At 37.9% G+C, this 12,188-nt stretch overlaps 1 protein-coding gene across 3 annotated transcripts; it reads left to right on the forward strand.

Annotated features, from left to right (window-relative positions):
- The first annotated feature begins 586 nt into the window (after positions 1–586).
- Positions 587–11,563, forward strand: LOC124117216 (transcriptional regulator ERG homolog). 3 transcript variants are annotated; one of them, XM_046478987.2, is made up of 4 exons: positions 587–905; positions 1,355–1,414; positions 2,852–2,926; positions 10,040–11,563. In XM_046478987.2, the coding sequence occupies exons 1-4, from the start codon at positions 833–835 to the stop codon at positions 10,567–10,569; spliced, it is 738 nt and encodes a 245-aa protein (XP_046334943.1). In that variant the 5' UTR covers positions 587–832; the 3' UTR covers positions 10,570–11,563. The 3 variants fall into 3 exon arrangements, with proteins under 3 accessions (XP_046334943.1, XP_046334944.2, XP_048253824.1); XM_046478988.2 differs by lacking the exon at positions 587–905 and adding an exon at positions 1,042–1,117; XM_048397867.1 differs by lacking the exon at positions 587–905 and adding an exon at positions 1,066–1,183.
- The last annotated feature ends 625 nt before the right edge of the window (positions 11,564–12,188 follow it).

Genomic DNA, 12,188 nt, shown 5'->3' on the forward strand with positions numbered 1-12,188 from the left:
GTTTCGCCATTTTGTCTGCACACAATGAAGGCACAACACGCAATTTACCGAGGTTAGAATAGGTGTACTACAGCATCAAATCTCAAATTTGTTCAATGCTGTGCTCAGAAACGTTGCTTGTCAGACCCAAAAGAGCATGAAGGCCTATTTGAAGCTTCTTTTATTCCCCCTCGGGTCGCATTCTCCCCCTCACACACACGCCGCTTATCAAACCATATCTCACAGCATACTCGGAAACCTTTTTCTTTGCAATGGCAACTCTCAGGAATCTGAGGAAATGGCGAATAGAATGAATCTACAGTTAAATTTGCCTGTCTCGGAACAAAGTTGTCGAAATGGTGTTGGAAGCCCTTCTAGATTTGGAAAGTTGTAAACAGCGTCGCACGTGCGTGCCCCCGGTCGCCAGGCAACGCGTGGACGGAAGAACGAAATGACAATAGCGCGCGCGAGCTCCTTTGCCCAATGATGATCGCGCTGCGTATAATTGACGCGATGATTGGCCGGTGTGATTGGTTTTTGATTAAACATGACTTTAGTATAAATATCGACAGTCATAAATCAATGGAGAGCTTCCTCGCCCTATAGCAACGCGTTACGGAACTGATTTAAAATCCCGGCTTCAAAGTTTCCTCCCAATTTCCAACAAGATTTTCTTGTAACCGGTTCTAAGGAGCGCAGACAGTTCCGTTGGGAAATTGCACTTCGCACTTTTCGGAAGCGGGGTTGGAGAGAGAATAATTAGATACATAAGAACAATCACGAAGCCTACTACAACCGAGCCGGGTGTAGTGCTAGTGTGATTGTGGGTTGGTCTGGCTCAGGGCTTCAGACCATGCAAGGATTGAAGCAACAGGAGTACTACCGGGCTTGCACCTTCTCCAGTCTGCCGGCCATGATGTTTCCTGGTATGTTCCGTAATTCACCTCCGGTTCCTTCTAACACCGGGGTTGCCTAGGCTACAAATGTCTGTTTTTTGTGATTCAAGATTTTGTCCTGCTTCAATGAGCGTATACCGTGACTTTGAAAATTGTTGTACTTGCGGCCGCCCACCGGATGAAAACATGTATATTAGCTTTGAATATGTGGAGAGCGGGAAGAAGCGACTGCAGCACTACCAGTAATTTCCTCTTGAAGGATCCTTATAATTTCCTCATCTTTATTGCCTCTTCCTCCATTTTCATCGGTATTTATTTGTTTAAACATCGCCATTCTTGACGTGATGGCACGTATGTCCTCTACCCGAGGCGGGAGGAGCGATAGAAAACAATTCAAATGAATATTAGATTAGTGATTTGACTGGCACAAGTTTGAATGTCAAATAGAGATTTTCTAGCGTTATGCTTCTTGTTTTCAGATCCATCATACGGGAAGACAGCTTGGACTCCTCAACCAAGTCCACAGAACCAGACGCCATGTAAGTACACTATTATCAATACATAATGAATGTTATATTGAATTTATATGATAATGTGTTATGGTTGCCACAAGCAAATGATTGACTGTTTTCCATATTTACCTTGTCACCAGTGGTTAGTTCCTGTGTAAACAGATGTGTGTGTGTGTTTATACTACGACTGTGATGCATAACAGATATGGAGAAATGTTTTATTTGTAGAACTGTGATATAACAAACAGAAAGATATTTAGATAGTTCTTCAGCTGGAACATAACACGTTGCTTTCTCTATCACTTCCTACGGGTGTCAATGTTAAATGCACAACGCATCAGAATTAACAACTATAGAAGCAACATATCCAAATAATATTATTATAAAATAGTTCTCTTTTTGTATGATTTATTTTCGTATTGTTCGTTAAATAGTCTTGACATTATTAATATTGCTGAAGAATTTTTTTTAGGTTTCGAACTTGTTCCATAAAAAAAACATATCTATAAAACAAACAACGGTGTATTTACTTTGATATTAGTATACAATACCTTCTCGACACACGGACACAATTTTGTTCTGAGTTATGATTTACTTTTGCTTTAAATAATTTTGGATAGAAACGGGAAAAACGTATATCTCATGTTAATTTGTATTTCGTGTTGTTTGGGTTTATACTGGGAACAGGCATATTTAAACCACACTTGAACATGAATGTAATTGCACATTAAATGTATTTTCATTATATTGATGAAATTGTGATTTACTGTTGCAATCACGGGTTCCATTGTCATCCTCATCGCCAAAATCAATTTTGCCAAATATTTTCAAACAATATTTGGCTACATATTTTTTCTTCTTTATTTACAAAGCCATCCAGTTAGCATGAAAACGTTGAAACGTTTTTCGTTATTTTTTCATGATGTGCATTGAAATAAAGGTTTTCAGGCGACTTCTATAAAGATGACATATTGTGTACGTGGACAACAGTAGGTGTAAAGTTTCTAGTGGCTATTCTATTGTGTCGCTAAAGACCGGGTGTTTACTGAAGTTGTCCACGGCTATTGAGCATGTTGATAATGCTCGTCGCTATCTATTGTCGTCTTCTTTCTCACGTGTATAAAGCAGCCTCTCTAAAATTGGTTTAATGCATTTCCGTGTGGTTAGAGCTTCAGACATAGTCAATACCGCACTCCAAACACATTTCAGTTCTTTTAATCTCGTCTGTGTAGGGCTTCTGTGTTATCGATACAGAAAAATACCACCTTTTCCACAGCAAATTTAGTGTGCGACTACAGGCTGGTTGAAACTGCCATGTAGGGCTTTGCCCTCGGGTATACATTAAAATTAAATTTTCTGTGAGCAGATCGTTTGGCAAGTATTTGGCATGATCCTGACCCCCGGGCAGAGAAGTCTGACCCTGAAATGCACGTGCTGAATGGTTATTCCAATTCTTTATTGTAGGTTATCCTCACAACTCCCTGTCTTCGATTGCAAAGTCGCCATTAGACTCCAATCACTCGCCTTGGAGACCACAAGGTAAGAACTTCATTTTTTTAATTCTATTTAAATGATATTTAAATATTGCGTTGACTCGGGTACCTTATCGGTATACGGTCACATGTACAAACGATTACTCAGACTAAATATTATTATGTGTATTATAAATAAACATTGCCCTTGACTAAGATTTAAGAAGTTTATTGATTACGTCAAAATATAAAATATTTGGGATGGGCAACATTAATTGGATAGAACGAGAGTGTATTAATATGCTTGTAAGGTTGTGGTTCGTTGTTCTTATGTAGAAACTATTTAGACTATTTTGTAATTTTCACGATTACAACCAAAAGAGTTTATAAGCAAATATTTCTGGTATTGCTCAAGAATATACTAGTGCTTGTCGCTTATTTTATTGGGAAATATATTTCCTTAAGATGTGTCCGCAAGGTAATTTTATATTCATAGAAAATAGATTCATTGAAATGAACCCTTCGTTTTTCTTATATTCTTGTAACAAACAGAGTTGCATCTTACAACTTGATTTTGTGTAACATTTACTTCTGGTACTCTATCATATCATCGACATACTATTTTTGAATAGTTCAATTGTATCAGCAACAGTGTATTAATATTGTCCACATTTAATTTACATTGATCCCACAATCATATTGCACTATGTACTTTTCTATTTAAAAATTGTATCGTTGGATTGTTGTATTGCCAGTTTCGTCACCAAATCAACAATGGGATATGCATTTAATTAAATAGTAATGTACTGTTCGCATGACGAAAAGAATATTCAGCCTCTTAGTTCAACAATTTTCATCAACAATTGACAAATCATGAAAAGCCATTTGACACTGCGATAATTTGTAAGACAAAATAAAAGCTCTATGCCCTGTGTTTGACTCCTAACCCGTGATATCCGAGCCCAGTATTTGTTGTGACAAGTCCGAAGACCTAGTGATTTCGGCCTCTAACTACCGGGTAGTTTGCTATGGCGTTTACCGTTAATTATTCCCAGGTGAGACGGAGGTATTGAATGTCAGTCCAAGCATCCGTGCAGGGCACTTCAGTGCTGCGACACGCGCCTTCATGCATACAATGGCCCGGTACAATTACATGAGAATAGAGCCTTGCTTCGGTTGATCGTTGCATAGAACATAGCCGAGACTTGATTGTATTCTCAGTGAGAACGCGATGTCGTGATCATGTATCAAAATAAATATCGCATTACAATCCATGCAAGCACTTTACTGTCATCCATGACAAACGATGGATTTTGAGGCAAAAGTAACGTATTAAGATGCCACAATAATGAAAAACGGGATGGACGAAATGAAATATTATTCACTCATTCCATTGTTCATCAGGAAGGGAATTTATATCATTTTATAATGTGACAAGTAAATATTGATATGTGACGTTCAAATGGTTTCCCAGTATTATCATCTGTGTTTACATCTCATGCTTATAACATTACACGAATACAACAATTGTAACAGGTGACAATAGCTCCGTATATTTTCATCGACTGTTGTTATAAACGAAAATGTCGTGAATACTGAACATAAAAATTATTTTTGTGACATAAACGTATTTCAAGTAAATACTTAGGCCTTACCTGTCATTCTCTTAGTATATTTCTTTTTACAAGAAAGGAATATTTATAGAAACCTCTATTTGAAAAATAAGACTTATATGGTATGCGCAACTATTTGCAAACTAATATTGTATTATTGTCTTTTAGATAAGTACACAATAGAAAGATATCAAATAATTAGCTATAATTATATGTTAAAATACATAATATAAATATTGGAAACTTCAGATATAATTAATTGTTCTGTGATATTTGATTTGAGAGTTGATGATACACGAATATCAACCCAATATTTTACCTGTTCAAGGATATATCGAACGAATACTCCTATGAAAATAATTAATAGTAACTGGAACGACGCACATATAGATAGATCGATATTATATATAACGTATGACTACTTTATATGTTGTCGTTTGTTGTAAAATTCTAAACAGAAATATCACTTAAATGATACCCTCTCTGATAGTCGCAGGGCGCAGAGTTCCGTTAGGGTAAACACGTAAATGGATCACAACAGGATCTTTAATACAAATATTAAATGCCATACAACATGACACGTGATTGATATATTTGTTTATTTTGATCAATGGCGCTTGTAAATAGCTCCCATTAGCAATGCCTGTTTAAAACAAAGTATGTAATAAGTAACGGGGCAATATATTAAATTTGGTTTCTAAACATACATTTATACATTATTGAAACCAGTAGAATACTGAACAATATCATTATCACAGTTTTTGTTATTAATGATTCAACCTTAAGACATGTTATTTGAATTAATTCAAAGTTCTTTCCTATAGCACAGTGTTGCATTAATTGCCTGTTGGTTGTCGATTTGCTTAAATTGCAATTACAGATTATGTTGATAATTCAGTTTTTTAGAACAGAAAATGAAACAAACGTCACCATAGCGGCTATGAATGTTAACTACGTGCATCTTTCCCAGCAACCACAAAAACATGTTATATTTCACACAGTCAAACATGTACAATTCCCATTTTCACTTGCAATAAACATTGAGAATTTCTATATATTCCAAATTTCGTTTATATCTAACGTTTCATTCCATCCTGTTTACAAAGAGCGTTGGGGGACGAATATGTCTTCCCCTTCCCCTAATTGTCGGCCATAATAAGTTCTTTTCACGACAGCTAATTTGATTCTCCGACCATTCACAGTAGATCGGGTAATTTGAGCTTCGTGTCTTTAACTGATTTGAAGACGGGATATATTTTGCCGCGGCCATTGTTCCATTTAAAATAATTTCTCTCCGATGTGAGAGGCGGTGACGAGGGCGACGTTGTCACGCCACCATAGAGTCGTCGCACGCACGTCAACCACGCCGCCACGCGACACGACGCACACAAACATATTCTTTTCTAATTCCTGCATTTAAACATCCTAATTGAGTTAGCTGCCTTGAATCTAACTGTCTGACAGCAAACTGATGCTCTGTTCTGATAACACGATCCTCTAAAATGTCACGAGAAATAATGTGCCAGAAATTAACTTTACTCAACAACTCCATTAGTTAGTCGAACAAGGGCCTACTTTCCATACGAATATTATTATCGGAAATAGTGATGGGATGTCATTGAAAACATAATCGACAGTCGCGAAACATATACTGTCGTTCCATTTAAAATCTAAATTGTTTAAGCAACTGACCATTATTGTCAATAATAGACAGAAATCCGAGTCAGTACACAGAAATTATTATTTATATTTTTTCATATTTTTTCAATACACTACCAACAAACTGAAACAAAATACGCAATATTGATCATGTCATGCATCATATTAACACAATTTCCTATCAAATAAAGTACATGTTTTGAAATTAATTTTGTTTCATTCATTCGGTTGTTTGAGGTGTGAAATGATCTTAGATTAATATTTTGACCTCGGAAAAAATAATACAATCCTATCGAATAAATTATAACATTTAAATCTTTTTATTTATTGGAAAGGGGTATTATTGCATATGATGGTTGATCTACGACTCAGTGGTACGGCTTTGCGCTGACTGTGGTCCTCCCAATCGTGTCCCGCCATGAGCTATTAGGCCCGTGTGTGAGAACTGTCTATTGATCCAGCTATCAACGCATTATATCTCTGTTTGGCCAGTTAAACCTCGTTCATTCACACTTTACGAATTCAATAAGCATGTTATGAACTATTTATATCATGCCACCGATGATATTGCAAAAATTTGACAAAAGTAATAATAGAAAAAATAGATAATAATGTGATAATAACAAAAACGGCCTTTAGCATGTTCCGTGTTTCCAGAGATTGCGTACGTCTCTGGGTGTAAGGAATTTATGTGACGCATTTTCAAAATATATAGTTGGTACCAAATTCATTATTCGCATCACAAAGGCTTTACTTCCTAAAGACTTTTGATATTTTTATATGCTTTACTGTACTGTACTGTACTGTACTGTGAATGTTCGTTTTATTCCTAACGGAATATACATGTTACTAATATGCCATAAAACATTTAATAGTTCTGTATGTATAATTGATCCAGATGAACTTCGCTCATGTAATTATTCTCCTTTTGTAATGTTTGTAATGTGATCAGGTGAATTACGTCACAGATATCCAATATTTTCCAGAGTAAACAATACCAGCAGACTATATATTTGGAATCCGAATAAAGTTTCATTTTATGAAGAAATTGAAATTGACATTAATATTATAACCATTATTATTATATTATCTTTTTTAATTATATTTACCATTGTTTTGGTTTCGGTGTTTCGTGCTTTATTGTTTTTGATGCAAGGAATAAGAAAAGAAGAGTTTTGATACTATTGTGGACATAATGTTACGAGGTTTACGAGAAATATGAACAATAAAGCAAGCAGATATAGCATGCGCAGTAAAACATCGATTTTTCATCGAAACAAATCAATAACCAATCAATGTATCTCTCCACATGATCACTTATGTTTCAGTGAAGAATTATGAGGTCACAATAACATAAATGTTTGAAAGACGTTTTCGAGGTGTTAAGAGTAAGTCAGGTCTTCTGACGACAAAGACAATTTCGAGGCATTTATTAAGCTTTATCCTTGGTTTGCTAGGTGCATTTAACTTGAACGTTAATATCCTTGCTATTGGCTGATATGGGACATTGTATTTCGTTATAATGGAAGACCCTTACAATGTGTTTGACATGGGTGGACCATAGGCCGCGAGGCTGAGAACAATGCCAGGCATAAGTACACATATTTGTTGTAAAGTTATTGGCAACGTGAAGATACTAAGAACCTTCATATCGTTAACTTTCCACACAACCTGGCAATAATGCCGGTGTTTGTAGCTATTGTCAACAACACAATGTGTTAAACCGCTCCAACACAAGGCGTATCGCAAACACATCATTGCCCCTATCTTCACTTACTAACTGCCAAGAATTCATTTCAAGTTTCTCCATGGGCCTCTCGTTTAACAATCTGACAAATTCGGCTTTAATTCAACATTTTTTTCTGATGTAATAATGGGCGAATCACATTTTCATCATTTTCAGAATAACAGGCAACCTCCCTGTGTTTTGATTTTTGTTGTTCAAAGAAATACTCCCTTGTCTTCTCTTCTAACGCCCTCATCCTTCTGAACAAATTCTACCACTCCCTTATACCCACCTAATTTGTGCAAAAGCCCAAACCAAACCCTCTGTGGTTCAACACTAACTAGGATGGCTGCCTTCCAAGCATACGGCCCGCATCTTGAGATAATTTTACACTGAAATTATCAATTATGATCGGATGGCCATATGAAGGTATTTAGTCATACAAGCACGTTTGTGCTATTGGGGGTTTAGTAAACACAATTAAACTGGGCGTGTCGGACCCCCGTCTGCTTGTGAGAGCGCACATACAAAGACAGCGCCCAGTCTAGTCTAGCTCCGTGCAGCGTCTATATATATATATCATTCCTCGTCGGACACAGTAATATAAGATGTGCGCTTAATGCATCTCAAGGACGCTGATGGACTGTATATACCACGAGTAGGCATTGACAACCGTTAACGCGAAACATCCTACTTCTTTCTATTTCATACTCATCGCTGACATTTTATTGGAACAGGATCAAATGAAATTTATGAAAAAGGCGGAAATTAGTTTTCCGTGGATATCTCTGCTAGAGTATTAACAAAATCTTTCTCTAGTGTAAGTGTCAGAAATCTTCTGTTCATTTGTTAATAGGAATAAGACGAGACACTGGTCTTATAATTACCAATTTCGTTGTTCCCTTTTCCTAGAATAGATGACAAACACTTTCATGCACTGGTGAATTTATTAGGAATTGGGTTTTATAGCATGAAACATCTTACCAATATGCAGTATTAAAAGCAAGACGTCCGTCGCTATAGCTGATAATCACATTAGAAGCTACCGTTGGTTTCTCTGAACGCTCGTTACGTGAAGTGTAGCTGAACTCAGAAAAAGGGTTCATTTCAAGGAATAGAAAACAATTCATGTTTAGTTATAGCCGAGTCAGAATTCAATTATAAAGGTAGTTTAAACCGTACGACAGAGACACATGTAATTATTAATGAGATATTTACCTGTCCATAAAATATTTAGGTATCCTTGCGAGTTATAAAATCAATGTTATCCTCACAAAATAAACACATCCATTTATACTCATGCTCTAATGTCTCAATACATTTGTACCCAGGCTCTGATCTCTCCATACAATGTATGTTAACATTCATGCTATAATCTCTCCATACATATATACTCATGCTCTCTACCCACCATACATATATACTCATGCTCTCTACCCACCATACATATATACTCATGCTCTCTACCCACCATACATATATACTCATTCTCTCTACCCACCATACATATATACTCATTCGCTCTACCCACCATACATATATACTCATTCTCTCTACCCACCATACATATATACTCATTCTCCCTATTCTCCATACATGTATACCCATTTCTTTACCCTCTCTATAAATATACTCATGCTATCTACTCTCCATGCAAATATACCCATTCTCTCTACCCTCCATACATATATACTCATGCTCTCTCCTCCATACATATATACTCATGCTCTTTCCCCTCCATACATATATACTCATGCTCTCTCCACTCCTCCATACATATATACTCATGCTGTCTCCCCTCTATACATAAATACTCATGATCTCTCCACTCCTCCATACATATATATATATATATATATATATATATATATATATATATATATATATATATATATATATGCTCTCTCCATTCCTCCATACATATATACTCATGCTCTCTCCACTCCTCCATACATATATATATTTATGCTCTCTCCATTCCTCCATACATATATACTCATGCTCTCTCCACTCCTCCATACATATATACTCATGTTCTCTCTCTTCTATACATTTATATATATGCTCTCTCCACTCCTCCACACGTATATACTCATGCTCTCTCTCCTCTATACATTTATATTTATGCTCTCTCCACTCCTCCACACGTATATACTCATGCTCTCTATCCTCTATTTTCCAGGCAGCGGTCAGATCCAGCTGTGGCAGTTCCTGTTGGAGTTGTTGTCGGACAGCCAGAACGCCGCCTGCATCACGTGGGAGGGGACAAACGGGGAGTTCAAACTCGTGGACCCGGATGAAGTCGCCAGACGCTGGGGGGAGAGGAAAAGCAAGCCCAACATGAACTACGACAAACTGAGCCGTGCACTGCGGTACTACTACGACAAGAACATCATGACGAAGGTTCACGGCAAGAGATACGCCTACAAGTTTGACTTTGCCGGTTTGGCTCAGGCCATGCAGCCTGCCAGTGCGGACCCTACCTCCTACAAGTACCAACAGGACTTCTTTATGTCATCTTATCACAACCCTAAATTAAACTTCATGAACGCGCATGCGCCGATGCCTAATTCTTCGTCCAGTTTCTTTGCCTCTCCGTCAAGTTACTGGTCTTCCGGAGCCGGCGCCAACTTGTATCACAATATCCCAAACCACGCCATGTCCCACCATCCGTCACACATGCCGTCGCACTTAGGGACATACTATTCATGATCGGCCCCAGTAAATTAACGTCATCCCTTAATTAAAATGTTGGAACGCGAGTGTCGGGTCGTTTTCCCAAGAGCCAAGCCGTCCAGCACTGGAGTAAGACGAATCTAGACTTTCAGGGAGCTAAATCGACCCGTGCTTATCGGTAAAACAAATTGAATCATCGGGGTCGTGGTAATTAATGGAAGGAAATGTTAGAGAGGGTGCGACAGATTAAACTCCCCTCAATCGATACCTGATTTTCGGGCCTCTTCTTTTAAAGAGTTCCCGAACTGATATGTATCAGCAACAGCGGAAGACGCAGACAAGAAAAATATTCTGCAATTAATTTTGTTCTCCCCTGATATACTTCAAGTCAGAGTCGCTATCTCGACGGCTGGAAAATTGGATTTCCTATCCGGCTAGTGACGCGACGTGTAGAAACATGGCATCCTCAGCATTATCGCTTTCTTAAGTGCCTTGCAGCCCATCTTTGTGGGGATAGTCCATTTGTGGAGAAATAAATATCCTCGATGGAGGAAGATTGATTGCAGTTGGAGGCAGAGGAGTGAGTCTCAAGATGACATCAATGCTGCTGGTTGCACACAGGAAAGGGGCCATTCATCTCTGCTCACCCAGGCACCTTACAGCGACCTAGGCCATGGGGGACACCAACAAACTTGGACAAACAAATTAGGCCAGTTTTTTTGCAGTGAGTGATGATATCGGGTTAAGGTGTGACGGTTCCTGGAATATTGTCTGTGGGCATATCTCCGGCAGCATCTTCTCCGATCCCACAAGTTGAATTGTGGACCTGTGACTGATATTATGGTACATTATAACACCTGGTGTCATGTGCTACTTGACGTTGTGTCGGACGCTGTAGTCCGAACATGACCGTTGTTATTGAACTCGTGCTATGTGACGTATTTATTGATCTTGTGATGTCTCGGGGGTTGTTAATGCTACCTCTGAATGCTTGTACATAACAGAAAATAAAAACTGTACATATATTGAATTAAGCTTATCGTTTCTTGATTGTGGAATTTTTGTCTTTGCATGTGATTGTGACGGATGTCACCAGTGGGGCAGGATACGCTCACTTTTCGGTATCATTTCTGATTGAGAGAGTTTCATCAACACATGCTTATGATATATTCGGAATCGTACACCGGACTCTGCATTTAGCAGAGATTTCTTACCATTATGGGAAAAGGTTTTGTCGTAAATATTTGCATGTCAACACCATGAACAGTTTTTAAGATCCAGTAGAGCTGGGTGGTGCGTGCTTCTGGTAGGGCAGGGCATGGTTACCCTTTTCGCGAACACCTTGTGTCATCATTGATTTTCATATCCGTCAGCATCATGTATCACCGCTATTTTGGATTTTACGACATTGGAATCAGTTTCGGTAGACAGTTGAGACCAGTTATTGTCTGGCGTTGACGTTTTAGCCAATATTATAACACTGCTCGCTGTGTGTACTGGGTGTTTATATCCAATATCTACGACCTGGTGCTTTCTATGGGACCATATTACCGTTGCCAGTAAACAAGATATATGGGGTTTAAACAGAATTATTTCGTGAAATCGAAATGCATGACATACCTGTTCGTGTAAATAGGTTAATATAACACTACTTC

The sequence above is a fragment of the Haliotis rufescens genome, unplaced genomic scaffold (assembly GCF_023055435.1).
Source record: "Haliotis rufescens isolate VD_foot unplaced genomic scaffold, xgHalRufe1.0.p SCAF_17, whole genome shotgun sequence".
Taxonomy (NCBI): Eukaryota; Metazoa; Mollusca; class Gastropoda; order Lepetellida; family Haliotidae; genus Haliotis; species Haliotis rufescens.

What these genes read in the sequence shown, in the direction of transcription:
- LOC124117216 (XM_048397867.1), top strand. Translation starts at nt 1,081, where the DNA reads ATGTGGAGAGCGGGAAGAAGCGACTGCAGCACTACCAGTAATTTCCTC. An exon ending in CTCTTCCTCCATTTTCATCG is followed by an intron (nt 1,184 to 1,354) that starts GTATTTATTTGT and finishes TCTTGTTTTCAG; the next exon opens with ATCCATCATACGGGAAGACA. An exon ending in CTCGCCTTGGAGACCACAAG is followed by an intron (nt 2,927 to 10,039) that starts GTAAGAACTTCA and finishes TCTATTTTCCAG; the next exon opens with GCAGCGGTCAGATCCAGCTG.